At 43.2% G+C, this 21,822-nt stretch overlaps 1 protein-coding gene across 1 annotated transcript in view; it reads right to left on the bottom strand.

The window, feature by feature from the left end:
* Positions 1-21,822, bottom strand: part of ATAD2 (ATPase family AAA domain containing 2) — a 1,885,102-nt gene that overhangs the window by 1,440,561 nt on the left and 422,719 nt on the right. Inside the window, exon 4 of the mRNA XM_044066177.1 lies at positions 15,410-15,560. Coding sequence (XP_043922112.1) covers positions 15,410-15,560 — 151 coding nt within the window. The remainder of the gene's footprint in view (positions 1-15,409; positions 15,561-21,822) is intronic.

Here is a 21,822-nt window from a genome sequence, read left to right as displayed (position 1 = left end):
TGCCAAATTCTCGTGGCTTCCTGGCACAGGGGGTAAGACCCGGTTCCACCTTGTTTGTTGATGTACCAGACGACTGACATGTTGTCCAACTGAATTGCAATGATCCCGGAAGGAAGGGATGTGTGGAACGCTTTTCAATCACTAAGAGAACTTCCCCTCAATTCCAGGACACTTATGTGCAACTAAGACTCCATGGGGGACCAGGTGCCTTGGACCATCTTTCCCTGGAAATGCCCCCCCACCCTAACAGGGAAGCATCAGAGGTCACCGTGGCCCTGGGCTGGGGAAGGAGAATGGTCAACAAAGATTAGTTTCTGGCTTCATCCACCATACCATTTCTTTCTTGCAAAAGTTTGTAAGGCATATCTTGTGGTTGAATGGGTGGGTTAAGATAGACCATTGTGATGAAAGAAGCCACTGTAATAGCCTCATGTGCAACCTCACCAGTGGTACTAAGGTAATGGCTGCTGCTATAGAGCCCAATAGTTGTAGTGCAAGGCATGTTGGGAGGAGAACTTGAATCTCGTTTCTTATTTTTGAAAGCCTGTGAGGAGGAAGGAAAGCTTGACAGGACATTGTGTCGAAGATCGCGCCAATGAATTCCAGTGCTCTTGTTGGAAACGTTAGTGATTCGTCCATGTTGATTGTGAACCCTAGGCGAAGTGCAAGGCCTTGAGTGTAAGAGACCGAGAATGAGGAGATTCCTGGTCGTGGCGGTAAGGAGCCAATCATTTAGATATGGAAACACCTGGAATCCTTGCAATCAGAGATGAGCTACTACAACTACCATACATTTGATGAACACTCTGGGGCCTGTCAATAGACCAAAGGGCAGTACCCTAAACTGATAATGATTGGTTCCTAGCCGGAAGCAGAGAAATCTCCGGGAGCATTTGTCCATCTTTATGTGGTAGTGCGTGCCCTGGAGGTCTACAGAGCACATCCAGTTGTCCTTCCCCAGAAAGGGGAGAACAAACTGTACTGTGACCATTTGGAATATTTGAGGTTTGATGAATTTGTTTAGTAAGCTGAGATACAGGAATGGTTTCCAGTCCCCTGAGTTTTTTGGCACTAAAAAGAACTTGGAGTAAAACCTGGATTGTCTCTGGTCTGGTGGGACTGGTTGGATGACTCTCTTTCTTAGCAGATTTTCGATTTCAACTGGGTGGAACATTGGGGATTCATTTTATGGGTCTGGGAGTAAGATCAAATGGGATAGGATAGCCTCTGGATATTATTCTCTGCGCCCACTCATCCGTTGAGTTGCCAGGCCTGTAGGTGCAGAGAAAATCAACTCCCCCAACTGCTTCCAAAGGAAAGCAATCGAGTCGCTGTTCAGGTCTGCTGGAAGGGTCGACCAGAGAAGGAATCTCTAGCACCCTGGTTGGGGGACCCCCACTCTGCCCCGAAAGGGGCATCTTCCTGAGTTGCCCCCTCTGCCCCGGGGGGATTACTCATCACGAGTATCACGAAAAGATCCTTGGGACTTCTTGAACCACAACTTTCTTCCCCTCCGATTCCTGGCGTAGGATCTCTGGGGGGGTGGAAAAACATATGCCCACAGCAGACAAGGTCTTTCCGTCCTTCTCACTACGTGATGATGTCTCTTACTTTAGGGCCAAAACGGGAATATATGTCAACAGGCACGTTGACAAAGGAAGATTTAAAGGGGTCCATGAAGTCACACAAACGCATCCAAGAATGCAGTTTCATAACGATGGCCAATGCGGCTGCTCGAGCTGGCCCCTTGGTAGTGTGAGAAATCAAGCACATCGAGGAGTTTGAGATGGATTCCAGGGTAGCTAGCTGAGAGGCAACAGTATCACGAACCCCCTCAGGCAATACCACTGCAAAAGAGACAAACATTTCTGAGATTAGGTCTCTTTGGAGGAGAGTAAAGTGTGCCAAGTAATTCAGTGACCAAATGGCAAAGGTAGCTGAATCATAGGTCCACTTCTCCAGTCCATCCATAGCCAGAGACTCCCTGTTCATGGGATGAACAATGCAACTATCTTCTGCCAGTTCACTCTTTGTGACCGACGCCACAACCATGGAATCAACTACCAGCTGTTTGAACCAGTTGGGTTGGTCTTCAGGGGTGGACAAAATTTTATCTGGCCTACAGGGGGACAGGTTCTATGTTGTCCAGGGCCTTCCAGGCAGGCTGCACAATAAGTCTAATGAGCTCATTCGCAGGTGGGGTCACCCGAGGGAGACCGTGGTGACCCTTCTCCCTCAACGCAATCTGTGTCCGGCAATGGATTCCTCAGGGGAATCAAGATGCTTCCTCTTGCAAAGCTTCTTCCGGGGTGGCTCCCCAGTGGAGTCTTCTGAGGACGACTCTGGAGAAAGGGTTCCCTTCAAGGGAAGGTCTTGCGGCTGTCCCATGCTTGGGATCGCAAGGTAGGGGGGGTTGGTACAGTTGGATGCTAGAGGGGGAGTCTGGTGCTGATGCTAACGGTGTTAACTGCGAGCCTGTTGAAGCAAGAACCGTCTCCATCACCTGGAAAGCAGGCCCGCCCAAGGAGGGATGAGAGCCCAGAACTGATAAGGACGGCATTGGAACCGGGGTCACATCCCGCCCCGAGGAGCCAGCCTCCTGGTGAGGAGCTCCAAGAGGACTGTTAGCTGCTGGGAGAGCTGTGGCCGTAGACTGCACTACTGAAAAAAAATCTGCGCCAAACTAGGTGCCATGGTTCTGACACCCCTCTCACTGCTCCAAGAGCGCACCAGTTCCAAAGGAGCAGTTGCACCAAGAGTAATCAGTGCCGACAGATGAGCCTCTGATGTCTGAGCAGAAAGAGAAAGCACCAAGTTGGCCATCGATACCGAAGTCTAAAAGACCTGGGAGGAGGTCGGAGGAGGATAGACAGGAGAATACGCCATGAGAGCTTCCATTCCAAGAGGGAGGGAAGACCTAGTTGGGGTGAGTAATCCTCTAGCTGCCAAAAGCTGGTCCACAACCCTCACTACACCTTGTTCCGAAAGACTCCTGGTGGATCTGAAGGAAGCTGTTGATAGAGATTCTGGCTTCTCAAGAAAAGGACTAAATTGTTGTCCCAAAAAGGGGTCATAAGAGGGAGAATACTTAGTTCTGGGAAAGTGCTCAATCTTCGGAACTGAAGGTGTCATTATCAGTTGAGCCGTGTAGGACATCGGCACCGTGGTCAGGGATGCTGCCGATGCAGGTACAGTGGTCGGAGCCTGTGTCAAACACAGTCGGCACCGGGGGGGGGGGGGGGGGTTCTGAAGCTAGTACAGTGGTAGGCGTCAGTCAGAATCAATGACTGCACCAAGGGAGAAAAAGACAGGGACCCCGGTGCAGAAGCTGTCTGCGCCGAATGCACAGGAGAAGCCTGGTGTCGACTCAGTTCCAAAGACGACAGGGATGTCGGAACTGTAAGACACATTTTCTCCTTATGTTTTTTCACATCCTTATGCTTAGGAGGTGGTGAGACCTCCATCCCAGAAAGAGCCTCCGCGAAGAGTAATTTCAGCATAGCATTTAGAATAAGCTTGTTCTTGCATTCAGCCAACATACAGTTGCTGAAGCTAGAACAAATGTCACAATAAACGTTAATGTGGTCAACTCCCAAACAATAAACACACCGGGCGTGACCGTTGGAGTTGGGCATCTTGGGCCCACATTTATCACACTGCTTGAACCCAAGCTTGGCCTTATCCGACATTATAACACACTGGCATTACCACACAATAAAACTATAACTACCAAACAAAAAGATAAAGGAATAACAAAAACTTTTTTTTTTTTTTGGTAGTACAGATGGCTAGGAAAAGAGTACCAACAATGGTACTACAAAATACCAAAAAAGGTAACAGAAGGGCTTAAGGAAGGGAAGAGAATTAGTACCAACAACGGCACGAAAGAACTACCCAGGTAGTGGGTAAGATTCAGTCAGGAAATAGAGAGCAGATACGAGAAATAACCGTAGACCAGAAAAACTGGGTAATAAACACTAAAAAATAGAAATAACAAAAAAAAGCTACACTTAGCTTAAGAGAAGGCTTGGCACGACTGACTAGGAACGCGGCAAATGAGATCTGGAGAGACTATGAAATGGAGCATTGTAGGTAGGTCTTAGCTGAGAGTTATTGTCTGGCACGAGCTTGGTACTGGCTGCGTCGCTTCCGAGGATGGGACCAAAGTCCTATCAGTAAGGAATGAAAGAAGATTTACAACATCAGATGCGAGTATTTTACTGTGGCCCTAAACAGGGAAGATGCATGAAAAGGAGCATTTATGAAAGAGGGTTTAAAGGGCTCCACAAAAATCACACAATCTCATCCAGGCAGGTCTCCTTACGGCTAAGCCTGAACCAGCAGCCCGTGAGGAACCTTCAGCAGAGTGAGATATTAACATCATGGACACAATTTGGTATAGATTGTAGGGTAGCCAGTTGGGAGGATTAAGTTCTCTATTCCTCTGCAGACATGTACCCTGGGTCAGACTTACAGGGTTCCTTGATTAAGTCCCTCTGTACTCTAGTAAAGTGTGCCAGGTAATTGATCGGCCAGAAGGAAAAGGTCAAAGCGTAAACATGTGCTACAAATCTGTCCAATGCCCTAGACTCTGTTAGGAGGGTGGACAGAGTAACTGTTAGGCTAGCTCCTTTTTGGTCGCTACCATTACAGCAGCCATAGTATCTACAGGGATTCCATTCCTTGAATATTGCCTGGCTTTGGGGGTTCCTAGAATTTTGTCCAGCTGACAGAGGATAGACTCCATGGAATCCAGTTCCTGCCATGCCAGGTGGGAGACAAGGTCTATAAGGTCATCTGCTGGGGGTGGGGGGAGTAACACAAGATGTAGATGGGCTAGATCCAAAGGCTTCGAGAAACACAGATTCCTCTTGGGAAGGGCTCTGGGAGGCCCAACCACCTTTCTGGCGCAGAACCTCTAAAATGTCTCCAAAGACTACATCCTTTAGGTGCGGACCTAGGGGACCTTCCCCCTCATCAAAATCAGTGTCCTCAGCTAAAGATTCCAGAGGGAAATCTAAGTACTTTCTCTTGCATGTTCTCTTCTGGTGGACTTCTTCAGTGGGATGTTCTGGAGAGGTATCAGAAGAGAGTGGGAGTTCCTGAACAAGAACTGTCTGGAAGCTCTTGCAGTCTGGCTGCCCCTGTGGGGAAGGGTGATTTGACTTAAGAGCTCAAATCCATTGGGGAAACCGGTACAAGATCGGAGGGAGAGAGAGAAGACTATTCCCTGGGATGGGACAAAACTCTCTCCACTACCTTAAAGGCAGAGTGTCCAGGAGAAGTAGATACTGACCTCGTTCTTCTCAGCTCAGTTAGCTCACTGTCCCTCCTGATCTCTCGCCAAGGAAGGGGTCTGACTCTAGCTGTCCAGCACTGAGGGGAAAGCAAGTGCTCTGAAAACCTCAGAGTCAAAGTCAACCCCCAGGATCTGGTTTCAACACTTCTGCTCCGAGACTCTGCCAGCTCAGTGGGGCTCGAGGAAGAACAGATCCCGGACAAAGTCAGATCTGAAGAAAAAGGTGGTATTCTCTGACCAGACACTTCAACTCTCAGCACTTCTGGATCTGATGGCTCCAAACCTATGGGTCGGATAAGAGAAGGAGTTACTATAGAGTGTGAAGGTGGCTGAAGGCTTACTGATCCGATGGGAGATTGAGCCAGCAACAGCCCCATCTGGATTTGTGCTCTAACAAACTTCATCATTCTGGTCACATCTGCCTTGGAAAGAATACAGGACTTCTTGAGTGAAAAAGTTGTAGAAGGGCCGAACAACTTCCTAGGAGTCTCCTGTAAAAATGCAGACAACTCTAGGAGACAACAGTTCTGGAGAAAACTGAGGGCTCTGGATCAGAGGAGACAATCACCGAGACTGTCAGATCAGGCACTTTTTTTTACCTTTTGCTCGGAGCAGGTGCAGGAGACCACATAGAAGAGCACTTCCTGTACTTCCTGCACTCTGATGACTTTTTTTGCAGAGGTTAGAGCTCCAGAAGTAGAAGCATTAGAGGAAGACAAAGCTGTCAACAGGCCCCTCAGGAAAAACTTATTTTGCCTATCACTGACTGCCCACGAATTAAAGCCTACACAGACCAGACAAGAATTAAGTAAGAAGGGCCTAAACAATATACGCACTTCCCTGTGGGAGTCAGAATTGGCCATCTTTTACCCACAAGAAGTGCACTTTTTTTTTTTTTTTAAATTGATAGGTTTGTCAGCCATACCAACGGCCAACAGAAACCAACAACATTAATTAAAAGAAAAGAGAAGAGAGAAACTGTACCAGATATACATTTTTTTATATTGTTATAGAAAGGAAATAGGAAAAAAATAAAGACTAAACTACCAACAATGGTAGAAAGAATATCTAAAACGTATAGAAAGAAGGCCTAGTAGCAGCAATGGTACTAAAACTTACCTGCCCTGTATCCCAAAGGCAAAGAAGAGTAAAGGGAAGAAAGACTAACTTGAAAAGAAAAGTAAACATAAGGAACAGAAAAGAAAATAAATTCAACTTTTACTCAATACCAAAAAGGCACCCTAGAGTTCAACAGAACGCGATCCCAACCAAATCATTGTAGTGGCAAACAAGATATTGGGTTATCTAGCAAGTAAAGGGCATTATGAGTTAAGGGAGGAGCTCCAGAAGCAGATCCAAAAATCTAGCTATATTGGCAGAGTCAGATCAGAGATCCATATGTTGAGGAAGAATATGAATGACATCAGATCAGTGACATCAATAGAGGAAATATTTACATGGTAAAGGGTTTTCAAAGTCAGATAAAGTTGTAATGAGTTACAGCTCTCTTCAATTGGTACAGCCATTTGCCAACAAAAGGCAGATCAACAGCACCAACAAGACTGCAGCATCACAACACGTGAGGAAATTCTCTTCAAAGATTTTGCAAGGCCATATGACAGAAACATCACTTGATGCTTGGACAGCTTTCTCAGACACATCAGGAAGCTATGACTTGTGTTCAAGATACTCACCACAGTAGACAAGGCCTTCACCACCTCTCAGTAGCTATCTTTATAGAAAAGGTTTTCTAAAGAGAACATCCTCTCTTTATAGGGAGGAGGAAGAAAACCCTGGCATAGGTCCTCATGAAAACAGCAAAACCTGAGCAAGGCTAGCATAAAGAGGCAGAAACCATCAGCAGCTGCTCCTCTAGCCACCAAGATTTAGAACAAATGAATATTGAACAAAATGTCAAAAGTTCAAGACAGCTGGATAAGTTTAATCTGGACAATTCCAAGATAAAGTATTTTTTAAACTTTTTAGTTTGCATTTTTCGATCTTTTGAGCTTTTCGACTACTGTTTGTGCCTATATTACTGTTTTATTACCTTATTTTCCTGTTTTTGTGAGCTTATATTGTTGATTGCACTTGTGGGCTAAAGTATTGCTTAAAAGTAACAAACAGGCTAATACACTCAAGTTTACCAGCCTTTGATAGCAATTTAGTCGAAAACAAAGCATTTACTGCATTTTTTCCTGTCTGTTTGCAAAAAAAAAAACAAAAAAAATTTCTCCTTTCCTAGCTAGTTGTTCCAGTGATCAGATTTTGCTGATCCCTGGGCTTTGTATTTGGTTTCTGTGTTCCTCCATTTTCTTGTGTGGCCAGAAGAAGTTTCTTTGCTCACCAGTGGGAGTGGGGAGTACTGAGCTGCTTGTTTGTCCTCAGAGGAGTGGTTAGAAGCAGCAACTAGTAATTCGTTGGCCATTTTGGGTCATTTCCTGTTTTTTCCAGCCCCCTGCTATAAAGCATGCTTTGGCGGGCTTTTCTGGCATTAGAGAACTTGGCATAGCTCCTCGTGGTCCCCTGCAGAGTTCCTAAGCCAGCAGAGAGCAGAAAAAGCAACTTTCTTGATCATAAGTATTTTTTAAACTTTTTAGTTTGCATTTTTCGATCTTTTGAGCTTTTCGACTACTGTTTGTGCCTGTATTACTGTTTTATTACCTTATTTTCCTGTTTTTGTGAGCTTATATTGTTGATTGCACTTGTGGGCTAAAGTATTGCTTAAAAGTAACAAACAGGCTAATACACTCAAGTGTACCAGCCTTTGATAGCAATTTAGTCGAAAACAAAGCATTTACTGCATTTTTTCCTGTCTGTTTGCAAAAACAAAAACAAAAAAATATTTCTCCTTTCCTAAACTTTCCTAGCTAGTTGTTCCAGTGATCAGATTTTGCTGATCCCTGGGCTTTGTATTTGGTTTCTGTGTTCCTCCATTTTCTTGTGTGGTCAGAAGTAGTTTCTTTACTCACCAGTGGGAGTGGGGAGTACTGAGCTGCTTGTTTGTCCTCAGAGGAGTGGTTAGAAGCAGCAACTAGTAATTCGTTGGTCATTTCCTGTTTTTTCCAGCCCCCTGCTATAAAGCACGCGTTAGCGCGGAGCTGCTACCGTTGCACACTAGGGCAGCGCCGGTTAAGCAGATTTAAACTATTAGGGCTACCTAAAGTCCACTCTTCAAATTTTCCCTTAAAACTACCTTCCTCAAAGTATACTACTGTTCTATTTAGTGTATCCTACAACTATAAATTATCTCTACTTGACTCCCAAGTAGTTATCTCTACTTGACTCCCAAGTAGACTATTCTCTATCTATATAGCTAAGCACTTGCTCCTACAGTACTTATCACCTCGATACAGCACTCTTGTTATAGAAAGTACCCCAAAAAAACAAACCCCATTTCTCGGTCACCCACATCCCCCAGAACCTATTTTTAAAGTTTTTCTGTCTATTCCTTCTAGCATGTCGAGGGATCAGTTGCTAATGTCCTCTCCTGCTCAGCTGGTGAACCTGGGAATATTGAGGCAATGTTACAATTGCCTCATGTACACAGACAACCCTCTCCTCCTCCCACAAAACACAAATACATGCGAGAGATGCAACTATACGGCCAAACTGGAGGCTGAGCTCTCTCAACATAGGACTGGCAAGACCAGACAGGAGGAGAAGGTAACCACACACACCATAGACCCAGTCTCACATAATACCATCACAACCTCAAATCATACACACAAACACACAAAGACATACTCGGAGGCTCTGATCAAAAATCTACCAAAACAGCAGAGGCCACCAAAGCAGACACCCAAACAACTACCACCTCAGAACACAACACCTGCAACACATAGACCACACAGTCAGAGTGTCAAGCAGTCACAGCCCTTAAGGCCAAACACAATGCCAGACACACTAGTCATTGGTGACTCCATAGTCAGACACACTGACGTCCCACTCACCAGACTGAGTAAGGAGAAGGTCACAGTAAGCCGCCTGTCGGGTGCTAGAATCCGCCACATAACGCATGCACTCAGGTCTCTCAACAGCAGGTACAAGTACGATTCAATCATTGTCCACGCTGGTGTTAACGACCTGAGACGTACCTCCTTGGACTACATGAAAAGAGACATAGAGGAGCTCTCTGATTATGTAACCCAAGCAGGTATGACCCTGACCTTGAGCAGTATCCTACCTTCACCAAGAATGATGCCACAATACAGAGATAAGATGATCAGCTTTAACAATTGGCTTAAACTCTGGTGTCATTCAAAGGGGATCCAATGTCTGTCTGCCTGGGATGACATGCTGGACAAGCCACGCTGCTTCGCAAGGGACGGCTTGCACTTGTCACCCCTGGGATTCCGGATTTTGGCAAAGGCTCTTGCCACCCCCTTAGTGCCTTTTTTAGGCAAGGCTCAAATTCTAAACCTACCACCCTAGAACAAAACAAAGAAAAAAAACTAAGGGTAATGCTGCTCAATGCCAGAAGTCTCAACCTCAAGATGCAGACACTCGAGGCCCTTCTCAGTATGGAGAACATCGATGTCTGTGCTGTGACAAAAACCTGGTTCAAGGCTCCTGAGAGCACCCCAGCACTATCAGGTTTTACCTCATATCATGCGTTCCGGCCCCAAAACCCGGACAATACCAAGAAAGGAGGAGGGGTATCCATATTCATCAAGGACACCCACACCTCAAGATTGGTGGCATCGCACGATGCATCGGAAACCATTCAGGTGCAATTAACCATAGGCAAGACTGCTCTGCAATTTGTAGCATGTTACAGGCCACCCTCGCAAACTCAGGAACCTCATATGGCCTTCCTGAAAACACTAGAGGGGATAAATGTATCTCCGAACACCATCATACTAGGTGACTTCAACTACCCTAATATAGACTGGGAACACTACTCAAGCCCAAACACTCTAGCCCAAAAGTTCCTGGAATTCATAAACTCAAATGCCATGGAACAACTAGTCACCATCCCCACAAGAGGAGAGAACATACTTGATCTCATCATCACGAACATGGGAGCACAATGTTCAACGCCAGAAGTATACCCCTTCACTGGTGACATCTGATCACAAACTAATCTCGCTGGAGGTCCTCATCCCGCCCCCACCCGAAATGAAAAAGACCACAGTAAAGAACTTCTCGAAAGCCGACTTCACACTTCTAAAGACTAGTGTGGTCTCCTTTAAGGCCCCTGAGCCGGAGGTTAACATTACTCAAACCGCTGAATCACTTACAAATGCCTTCTACCAGCACCTGCAGGGCTGCATGGATCAGGCAATCCCAAGCAAAACAAAGACTCTTTGTACCAAAGGCAAGCGTCCAGTCTGGTGGACCCCAGCCATAAACAAACTCTACAACAAAAGGAGAAAGCTACTACAAGACAGAGCAAAATCCTTAAAAGGTAAGACACCGCTGATCACTAAGTAAAAAGCTAAGAGCTCTCATAAAATCATCCAAAGCTAATTTTGAGAAAAAAATAGCTAAGGACTCTAAAGACAACCATAAGGCATTCCTTAGCTATGTCAGAAACCTAGGAGGAAACTCCCAGATATGCTCAAAATTAGTTCAAAATTATGTGAAGATTACTGATCCTACAGACATTGCCAACATACTGGCTGACAGGTTCAGTGCAAACTTCTCCCCCCCCTCCACCCCTAAAGGAGAGATATCTATACCAAATGATTGTAGCCCCCAAACATCTCTAACGCCCAGGTGAGAACTGCTCTCTCCAAGGCAAAGAACACAGCATCCATGGGACCTGATGGTGTCCCCGGCTGTGCGCTCCATGAACTCAATGAGGAATTAAACCCACAGTTAGGACAGCTGTTTAATCTTAGTCTCACCTCCGGATATGTACCCAGGGAGTGGCGCACAGCGACTGTGGTCCCACTCCACAAAGGCGGTGCCTCCATCGACCCTGGAAATTACCGTCCCATTAGCTTGACAAGCCTTATCTGCAAAGCCATGGAGAGGATCATAATGGAGCTCATAAATAAAGACATAGGGAATTTGCAGACTTTGGATCCAACCCAGTTTGGCTTTGTCAAAGGCAGATCATGCCTTTTAAACTTGGTTGACTTTTTCGAAACAGTCACCAAGGCCATTGACGAGGGAAAGGCAGTCCATACAGCCTACCTAGACTTGGCGAAGGCTTTCGATACAATACCCCACTCGGGTATCATTGAATAACTCATCAACTTAAATGTAAACCCATACATTACAAAATGGGTTGCAAACTGGCTGAGTGACAGAACCCACAGGGTCAGAGTTGCTGGCGCCATGTCAGACTCAAAGCCTGTCACAAGTGGTGTCCCACAGGGCTCAGTCCTGGGCCCACTCTTGGTTTGGCATCTACTTTTCTGAAGTACAAGCAAACACAGGAGGGTTATGGCTGACAAAGTTTGCAGATGACTGCAAACTGGGCGCCGTAGTTGAAAACACATCCGACACAGATATCCTTCAGAAGGGTCTCACAGAAACGGATAACTGGTGCCAGAGCCATGGCCTTAAGTTAAATGCCAAGAAATGCATAGTCATACCCTTCGGGAAAAATAAGGTTACCCCTAGCTACCATATAGGTGGCAATCCCCTGAACACAGAAGAAGTTATTAGGGACCTGGGAACCCAGGTTGACAGTAGCCTTTCATTCGACACGCATATTGCTAAAGTAGTTAGGAAGACCTTCTACATTGCCCACCTTATCAAGAAGGGATTCACATCCAGATCAAGGGAAGTCATAGTCTCCCTATACTCATCAGACTAATGATCGAGTACAATGCCCCATTCGGAATGTATCTGACCCGACACTTGCAGCAGCTGGAGAGGCCACAAAAGTTCCTCACCAAAAGGATAAAGGGTCTCAAAAATCTGTCTTATGCTGCCCAACTGAAAGAACTCCAGTTATATTCAGTTGCGTACCGCTTGCTCAGAGGTGACCTATGCCTGACATACAAGGCCATGTCAAACCCAGATTTGATGAACATGCTTCATCTCAAAAAATCTAGATCCCTCAGAGCCACAAGGGCGGGAGACAAACCTCGACACGGTTATTAATAGGACGTGCTGGAGGGATAGATTCATCATCCAAAGACTCCCTATGCTGTGGAACAAAATCCCGGTTTATGTGAGGCAGAGCACCTCGCTGGCCTTGTTCAAGAGGAATCTTGACCAATGGATGGGAGATCGCAGATACACCCCAGGGGTTACCTCAGTGTCACTGCTCGACAGAGGCACAGCTAAATAATGGGCATAGTTTCTCCAAACTAAAGGGGTGGCGCAAGCCACAAAACTATGGGCTAGGCTTATAAATGCCCTCGGGCAGATAGCCTAGTATGAACCTATGAACCTATACATAATGGCACCCTTCAGGTGAGATGAACCAGTATAGGGATCACTCACTGCTACTGGCATAATTAAGAATGACGCATACTGCACCACACTCAATTGGTTGAAGTACTATCACTTCTGATGATCTATTTCCTTCTACAAGTCAAGGATGATAGATTTTTCCAGAGTCTGTTCCACCACAAATGAAAAATACAAACAAGGCCTACAACAAAAAGTGATACAGCAATTAAACACTTCTAACATGTAAAAGACTTTGTTATCAAGAGACAGGGAGACCAAAAGCTATGGGTCAGCATGTCAACTGTCAGTAAGAAAACAGAGCTGGCTTTGGGATGCGCCTTGTCAATGGGGCAAAGAATATGGGGTTAGCCTGTAAATGTACTTCATCAGGAGTCTGAAAATGCCATCGACCCCCTTCCAAGCTACAAAACAACATCCTTACATTTCTTAAGTAACAAAGAAATAAAACCCAGACCAAGCTAAAGATGTGATTAACTAGTCTGAATGTTTCTTTCACAAAATGTACAACTGAGGGGTAGCTAGAGAGAAAACATTACCTCAATGTGTCTCAAGGACAGACTCCTTGGAATTAACCAAGGGCAGAAACTGAGGAGGAGAGCAGATCACTCCCCTGGCTAATATGAGAAACACGCATCATGAGCATCCCAGTGGGGTAGTTCTACATTCTAGAAAACAAACAAAAAAACAGCCTGCGAGTGGAACTGAGAGCTGCTTGGAACACTGGCTTTGCATAGTTCTATAATACTACTGGAATAGTCAAATTCAGAAATTTGAAAGAAAAAATACTATGTCACTGAGATTACATATAAATATCACAAGTGCACCTGTAATAATGATAATGTTAAAGTATATAGGCACAGAACTGCCCTCTTCTTCTTAACGAATGGCAAAAAAAATTAGAAAAACTCCACACAGCTGAATATAACAAATTTCTTTGTATAATACATACATCATATAGTCACAACAATTATATCTGATGAAGATCTGTTAAGGGCAAAAGCCAATGACACACATTTGGAGCAGAGATGAAATATGAGAGCAGCTACAAAAAAATGGAGAATTCTATAGTTGCTCTGTGTCCAAGCATATGGACCCCTTTTCCTTACACCATAACACCAAAGCAACCAATAAAAAGACTATACACTCTAACACTAAGAAATAGCTATGTGATGACCCTCCACTGGAACAGTAATCAAGGAGCCTCAATTCTCACTACTGACACCAGTGGCGGACATACATTGGGAGGACAAAGTATTCCAAGATGCAGCTCTCTATGTCAATTTCCCTTAAGAGCACACATATATCAGTGTCAGTCTGGGGGTGTTTTTTCTCTCGTTTCTCTCTGTCTCTCCAGATCCCCAGTAAGACTCCCCACTGGCACAGATATAGAATTAAGATCTTAGCTGAGTGGCCAAGCCAAGACCTCCAGTACCCCTCTCTGTCCAACCAGTGCTGTGTGTCCCTGCCCAAGTAGCGCACACACTCACAGCACGCACGCACACACTCACAGCACACACAACTGGGGAAGTCTGGAACAGGTTTACTAGCTATGCTCCCTTCTGCCCAAACTATAAGGTAGTTATTACTGCCACCATCCAACTATATTAACTACTTTAAGTCCCTTGACAAAGGACGTCCAGTCTTACTGTGTAATGTTACTGTTAACACAAATGTTAGTTTGACCACGAGCAAGGCTATTAGGAGTGGCCTAAACAGTGTCACCAAAAAAAATATGCAAGTACTCAAGACTTAAATATTTCTACACAGATCAGCCACAATGAAAGGTTGAAACATATTTAATAATAAAAATAAGAAAATACTCAGTATACAATCACAGATATGAGTTCAAAATCGCAAGAAATATTTGAAATATTGCAGGACAGTCTCAAATAAATAAAGAAAAACATCTAACTTAAGCTTTGCTATATCCCTGACTGTACCCAAGAATTACTATAACCTAATAACTAACTTAGAGCAGCAAGCAAGATGTGGTGAGTGGATCTTGATGTTGTCACATCAAAGACAAAATTCATTATCCAGTCTCTCACTAAAATACTTCCAAATTAATATATTAAATATTACTGCTAGGTTAGCTTGTAGAATGACATTTCTTGTTATCTGACTCTACCCCAGGTAAAACATCCACCTGTGAAAATACATAGACCTCAGATCTTTGGCAAATGGTGGAAGTCATAAAACAATAAAACACTTCCAAGACAATAAAGAACACTTCTTAGTTTTAGAACTTGTGTCTCCTTGCTGCCATAAAGTAATTTAATTTCAATTTCAGCTATTTTTTAAAACTTGCAAGACTGAGGTTAACTGCCTGTGTTCCAGTTTCCACTGTTAAAATATATACATTTAAACAGTTACAATGGTGCAAGTACATTTCTGTTCTTTTCCAGTAGGGCATGCTGTGGTTACATTTTCAAGCTCTTTGCAAAAACCTTCAAGCAGTTTGATACACACATGACATACTGTTCTAATACATTCGTAACACAAGCATCTTGTATACATGTTGATATTCACAAATGACAATTATTTACAAAATTCCAGCTAGCTGTGCTGGCAGTACCCTCCTTTGTCACAAGCTGCATGAAAAGGCACAAGAGTGAGAGGTTTCAATTCTTTCACCCATCACAAAGGACCCCTTGAAATAATGGCTGGTGTTTACCAATTAATAAATAAAAGTATACACATTTACTTCAATATTGTTAAATCAATGTTACTTACTTCGTTATCAGTTTATCGAACAGCATGGACTGGTTTAAGTTCTCGTATCTATTTCTTCTGAGCCTGCAACTTCTTCTAACCTCAGCATCACCATTTTCTTCATGAGTATGTTCATCTGCAACAGATGCACTCCTCGTTTTTGAACTGGAACCTGCAATATGAACATCTTTAACTGAAGAGAAAAAAAAGATACCACACACCTAAAAATGTAATGCAACATTCCTTTATGCGAGCAGTTCGTGTGTATTTGTTAAGTTATATAGTCACACAATCAGAACTTCTAACTGCAGAACAGTTCCAAAGTAAGCTTCTGCAACAAAAGTGCAGCAACATTACAAGTGGTTAAAAAGAGGAGGAAAGGGGCAATCCACTCGGTTTGCCACACTTTCCAGATATACAAATGTCCCAACTAAGGTGGGCATCAAGGTTGGGGTGGGGAGGAAGAAATGGGAGTTGAATAAAGGAAAAAACAGAGATGCCCTGGGCTTTTCAAAATTTGCCAACAGCAGGAAAAGATAACTTTAGCCAGCCAAATGCAATAGTCCTATCCAATGATGAACTGCTATTGTAAAGTGATTTGAAACTTAATTCCCCTAAATTTGTACAGCACACATCCGAATACTTACATTTACATGTGTTCATATTTTACGCAAGCGCACGCACACACTCCACAGAGAAAATGGTACTACAAAAACACACAAAAAGACTAGGAAAAAACAAAAAAATGAATGGTGAACACAAACAACCACTTTATTTAAAAGGTTGAGCACTTTCATTAGGTCAATGCCCAACTTCATCAGAACAACCATAAGTCATTAACCCATAATTTACAAAACTAATAGAGTATCACATGACAAAACTCATCCCAATTAACTCCAACAGCCATTTCCTAAAAAAAAACATTCCCTGCACAAGACAGTTTGGATCTCTCCATTACTCCAGCTCAAAAAGTCATTGGCTCTACAGAGGCATTGGCAAGCCCTACAAGGTGTTACCATGACAACGGTTATGGCAGTCAATGAGATAGGAAGAGATGTTTCATTATACCATTGGCTGAAAGAAAGGAAGGACTTTTAGTACTAAAGTTTGTGAAGTGGACTACAGCTCTTTAGACAATCAAATTAAGGTGCTTAATGAAGAGACTTTGTAACTCTTCAAGCTCCAACTAGAGAATTCATACTTTCGTGACTGTCTAAATAAGCAGCAGGTCCCGAAAGGACTATGAAATTGAAAATATTCAAACGGTTTAATTAACGGTTCAGAATTGCACTGTGAGTTACTCTGACTATTTAATAAACAAAGATGTGAATTATTAGAACGGTTGATGAGAAACAAAGAGAAAAATGACTGGGATTAGAGAGTCTACTGCTGTGCTTGATGCAAAAATTTGTAGTATTTGTGTCCGTTTAAACGGAAAGATTATATGGCTGTATTTAATGATATTGAGAGCAAATTGTGGGAGTTGAAGGATATAAAAGGTAAAACGTTGAGAGAAACAGGATTATGAAGCAAAGAAAGCATATCCACCACCCACCCAGAGGTTCAGGCCCCAATTTGGACTCTAAAAGCCACAGTTTTAATACGGGGAATAAACAGGGAAATGGAGGATGGAAATGAAACAAACAGAAACCCCTTTCGGATCCCAGCCTCTGAGGAGGTCAGACAGACTGATGAATCTTAGACAGACACAGCAGGGGATGCAAGAAAGGAACAAATACCAACCGCGGGGATATCAGCAGATGAGAGGAACAACCAGGTGGAATGGAAGGGGGAAAGGCAACTACAGGCAGTGAATTTGCCATCGAAACGTAAGATTGAATATTTTGAAATCGCCCACAGTAATAAAAACAATTACAGTATTGGAGAGGTTACTTATGAATGGGCCTGTTTGATAACAGCATTATATTTCTGCCGGCAAGATGGGCAAGGATGGATGAATCACTAATCCATCTTAAATTATTTGCAAGAAAAATTAATTTGGGTATGTTTTTCCAGGACAACAGCCAGGTGGGTGTGCTCAGTGTGTGTAAACGTCCTAGCACTTTTAACCCGCCCCTTCATCTCTTATTGAATATCTTTGAAAAAATATGTAAAAAAGATATGAGGGAATATTTGAACAGGGATAATAAGTATTATGACTTGAACTTAACTTACCATCAGAGAAGACTGTTAAAAGAGATTAGTGATGTGAAATGCATTAGAATCATAAAACCGGATAAGGGTGGGGGCCTGGTGGTAATGGATGTAAATGATTACATTAGTAAAATGTTAGCTTTACGATATACTAATACATAAGAGGGAGTCTCAGTCAACAAACTGAATATTGTGTATTGTAGGATTGATGTACCTTTGGAAGAGCTGGTTTTGAATGACCAGATTACCCCATCGGACAGGGACTTCCTTATCTGTTGCACACCCCAGGACCCCACCATTTTTGGCATACCAAAGACTCAAATATTTATATGACTCCTCCACTAAAGCCTATAGCAGATGCTAAGGCTTCTAAAATCTTCCCCCTAGCACAATATATAGATACCCACACAAAAGGGATTCTTTCTGAATACAGACATATCTTGGGATTTATTGTCCAAGGTCTCTAATTTGATATATTCTGATAATTTGTTTGTAACCATATGATACCACATTCAGAGGGGGCTTGAGATGTTTTATGATTCTTTATGTAACCACCCAGGCCTGCAACATAACAGAATCTTGACCATCACTACTCTGATGGAAATAGTACTGGAGAATAACTATTGTTTTTCAAAATCAATTATTCCAGCAAAAGAAAGGAGTAGCGATGGGTGCAATTTGTGCCCTAGTGTTTGCCAACATGGTCCTAGCTCAATGGGAGGGTCAAGTGGTCCTTAACTCAAGAGTTTGCAGACTGCTGGTCACTATTCGGGCAATTTGTGGATGACATAGTAATATTTTGGACAGGAAGTAGATAGAGGATTGACTAATTTTATTGTTACTTGAACACCAGTACCTCCTTTTTGAAATTCACAATGGACGTAGGGGAAGAAATTGTACATTTGGATGTTACCATTTCTAAAAATAGGAGGGAACAGAGATTGGATTCTAATCTTTATTGGAAACCAACCTACTCCAATTCCCTATTCCACTTTAATAGTCATCACACATTGCATCAAAAGAAATCCTTGGTTAAACGTCAATTGGTGAGACTTGCCCGTATGGTGAGCTGTGATGAAATGTTTTAAGAACAGAGTCTGGTATTGAAGGGAATGTTATTGAATAGGGGTTACCCAACTAAATTTTTACATGGTATTTTTGAAGAAGTAATCAGGAAGTGACAGAAGGGTTATTTTTAACCCCCATTAGGGATCGACAAGGTTAGTAACAATGTCTCCATGGTTGGTGAGAAGGTCAATTTTCAGAAAGCCTTGGCTCTACCCTATAACTTACAGTTTGAAGGGATTAAAAATATAATTAATCATAACTGGAATATTTTTAAGGTAGATGAAGATTATTTGAAAAGAGGGAGACAAAACCCACTGGTGGTGTATAAGAAGGACCAATGTTTTGAGACCATTGTTGAAGTGAATGGACCTGGGGCAGGACGTATGAGTAAATGCGGTCATTGCAAACAATTTGGATATTTATACAGTGGATGCAAAAAGTTTACACATCCTTGTTAAAATGCCAGGTTTTTGTGATATAAAAAATGAGACCACAACAAAACATTTCAAAACTTTTCCCACCTTTAATGTAACATATAACCTGTACAATTCAATTGAAAAACAAACAAATTTGTTAGGGGAAAAATATAAAATATCAAAAACATACAATAAGCTGGTTACAGAAGTTTGCACACCCTTAAACTAGTACTTTGTTGAAGCACCTTTTGATTTAATTACAGCATTCAGTCTTCTTGAGTAGGAGTCTATCAGCATGGCACATCTTGACTTGGCAATATTTGCTCACTCCTCCTTGCAAAAGAGCTCAAAATCGGTCAGATTGCGAGGGCATCTCTTGTGCACAGCCCTCTTTGGGTCACCCAACAGATTTTCTATTGGATTTAGGCATGGGCTCGGGCTGGGCCATTCAAAAAATAAGTTATGTACTTACCATAACGTTCTGTGCAAGTTGTTCTTCTCGCCTTCATTCTTACTCATGGTTCGGAGCCAAACCTTAACTCCGAGTCTGCCTATTTGCAAAGCTTGTGGTCTCCAACAGCTCGAGGCCGAAACTCTATCCCATAATGCACCTCCACCTTCCCCATATCTTGTTTGCTGCCAACTAGTGCTAATATCTATATCAGACATCAAAAGGAAATCACATACACAACTTGTGAGAGGAAACTCCTCAGAAAAACCAAAACCAAACAGAGCTCCTCTCGAACTTCCAGACATTGGAAGGGGGTAGGTGGGGGGGATGTAAGAATGAAGGCGAGAAGAACAACTCACATGGAACCTTATGATAAGTACATAACTTCTTTATGCGAGGTTGTTCAATGTAGTCTTCCTTCTTACTGATGGGTAGCATCCCCAGCACCACAATTTTGGGCGGCTCACAAGAGTACCTGTCTAAGGACAGCAGAACCAAATGAATCCCTGTCCCTAGAGGCCTTGTTTACTTTGTAGTGAGTTATGAAGGTATGTGGCCTACACCATGGGGCTGTTGCACAAACAATCAATGAGTAGTCTGGCCAAAAAGGCTATGGAAGTAGAAACAGCTCTGGTTGAATGAGCCTTGACTTTATTCTCTAAAGAAATGTCTGCAGTGTTGTACATGAAGGATATGCAATCAGACAGCCATTTAGATAAGGTAGCTTTCGATACTGCTGCACCTTTCTTGGAATCTGAGGAGAACAACAATTAATCAGATCTCCTATGGTCTTTTGTACTGTCTAATTAGAAAAAGCTGTCTATGGACGTCAAGCTTGTGAAGCATACATTCCAAATGATTACTGTGATTGGGAAAGAAAATGAGAAGTTATGTACCTACCATAACGTTCCATGTTAGTTGTCTTCTCTCACCCTCTTTCTTGCTGGATGGGTTCGGAGCCGATCCTCGGCTCCGACTCGGCCACTTACTAAAGCTCGAGAGCTTATTTTACCAGCTCGAGGCAACCCTATATCCCATGATGCTAGGCGATAACTCCCCAGATCTCATTTGGAAGCTGAAAAACCTAGCATAGGCCAATAAAACAAAATCCTCCAACTGGAAAGGAGGAGGAAGAGGGATAAAACCCCCCAAAGATTGTTATCTACACTATAGATATCCTAGGACACCTAGATGGTGAAACAAGGGAATACAAGGACCCTTCAAAGAAGGGAAGATCTTCTCGGTCTGTCCAGGCTAGGGGATGGTGGACGAAGAAAGAAGGCGAGAGAAGACAACTAACATGGAACGTTATGGTAGGTACATAACTTCTCAATGTTAAGTTGTCAATCTCGCCTTCATTCTTGCTGGATGGGACCGCGTCCCTAGCACCTTCATCCTGGGTGGCTCATTGAAACAGACTCTTGAGAACGGTGGAACCAAATTTTGCTCAGTCCCTGGAGGCCATGTCCAATTTGTAATGCGAAACAAAGGTATGAGGAGAGGCCCATGTGGCTGCCGCACAGATAGTGTCTATTGGTAGTCTAGCTTGAAAAGCTATAGATGCAGCTAGTGCTCTAGTTGAATGGGCTTTTGGCTTAGAAGTTAATTCTCTGCCTCCGAGTTGATAAATAGATGTAATCACAGAAGACAGCCACCTAGATAGGGTTACCTTAGATACAGGAAGGCCTTTCTTATTTTCTGCATACGATAAAAACAGTTTATCAGACTTCCTTATTTGATTGGTTCTATCCAAATAGTATCGGAGCTGGCGGTGAACATCTAGATAATGTAGCTTTTGCTCCGCTCTATTAGTATAGTTTGGGAAAAAAAATGGGAGATCAATTGATTGATTTAAATTTGTCTGCGAAGCCACCTTGGGTAAGAAGGATGGATTAGTCCTTAGAGAAACTCTGTCTTAATGGAAGATTAAGTAGGGAGGACGAATGCAGAGGGCGTGAAGCTTAGATACTCTCCTAGCAGAAGTAATGGCGCCTAGGAAGAGGGTCTTCCAGGAAAGAAATTTAAATGAACAGGAGACCGCAGGTTCAAAGGGGGGGGAAGAATCAAGGATGTGAAGACTAAATTAAGATCCCACTGAGGTGGAGGGTCTTTGATCGGAGGCTTAAGTAAAAATACACCTTTAAGGAAAGCTTTGCAAAGCTTATGGGACATGATGTTGTGGTCCGATAAGCCTATATGAAAATTCGATATGGCTGCCAACTGAACTTTTACTGTAGAGGCAGAAGACCCTGAATGAAAAATTTCGGCTAGGAAGTCTAAGACCGAATGAATTGGGACAGTAAAGGGATCTATATTCCTTGCCTTTGCCCAGAAGGAGAAACGTT

This window comes from Protopterus annectens, chromosome 3.part1 (assembly GCF_019279795.1).
Source record: "Protopterus annectens isolate FY-2018-M chromosome 3.part1, PAN1.0, whole genome shotgun sequence".
Classification (NCBI taxonomy): domain Eukaryota; kingdom Metazoa; phylum Chordata; order Ceratodontiformes; family Protopteridae; genus Protopterus; species Protopterus annectens.
The sequence above is the reverse complement of the archived record's forward strand: the minus strand, read 5'-3'. Positions and strand labels throughout refer to the sequence as shown.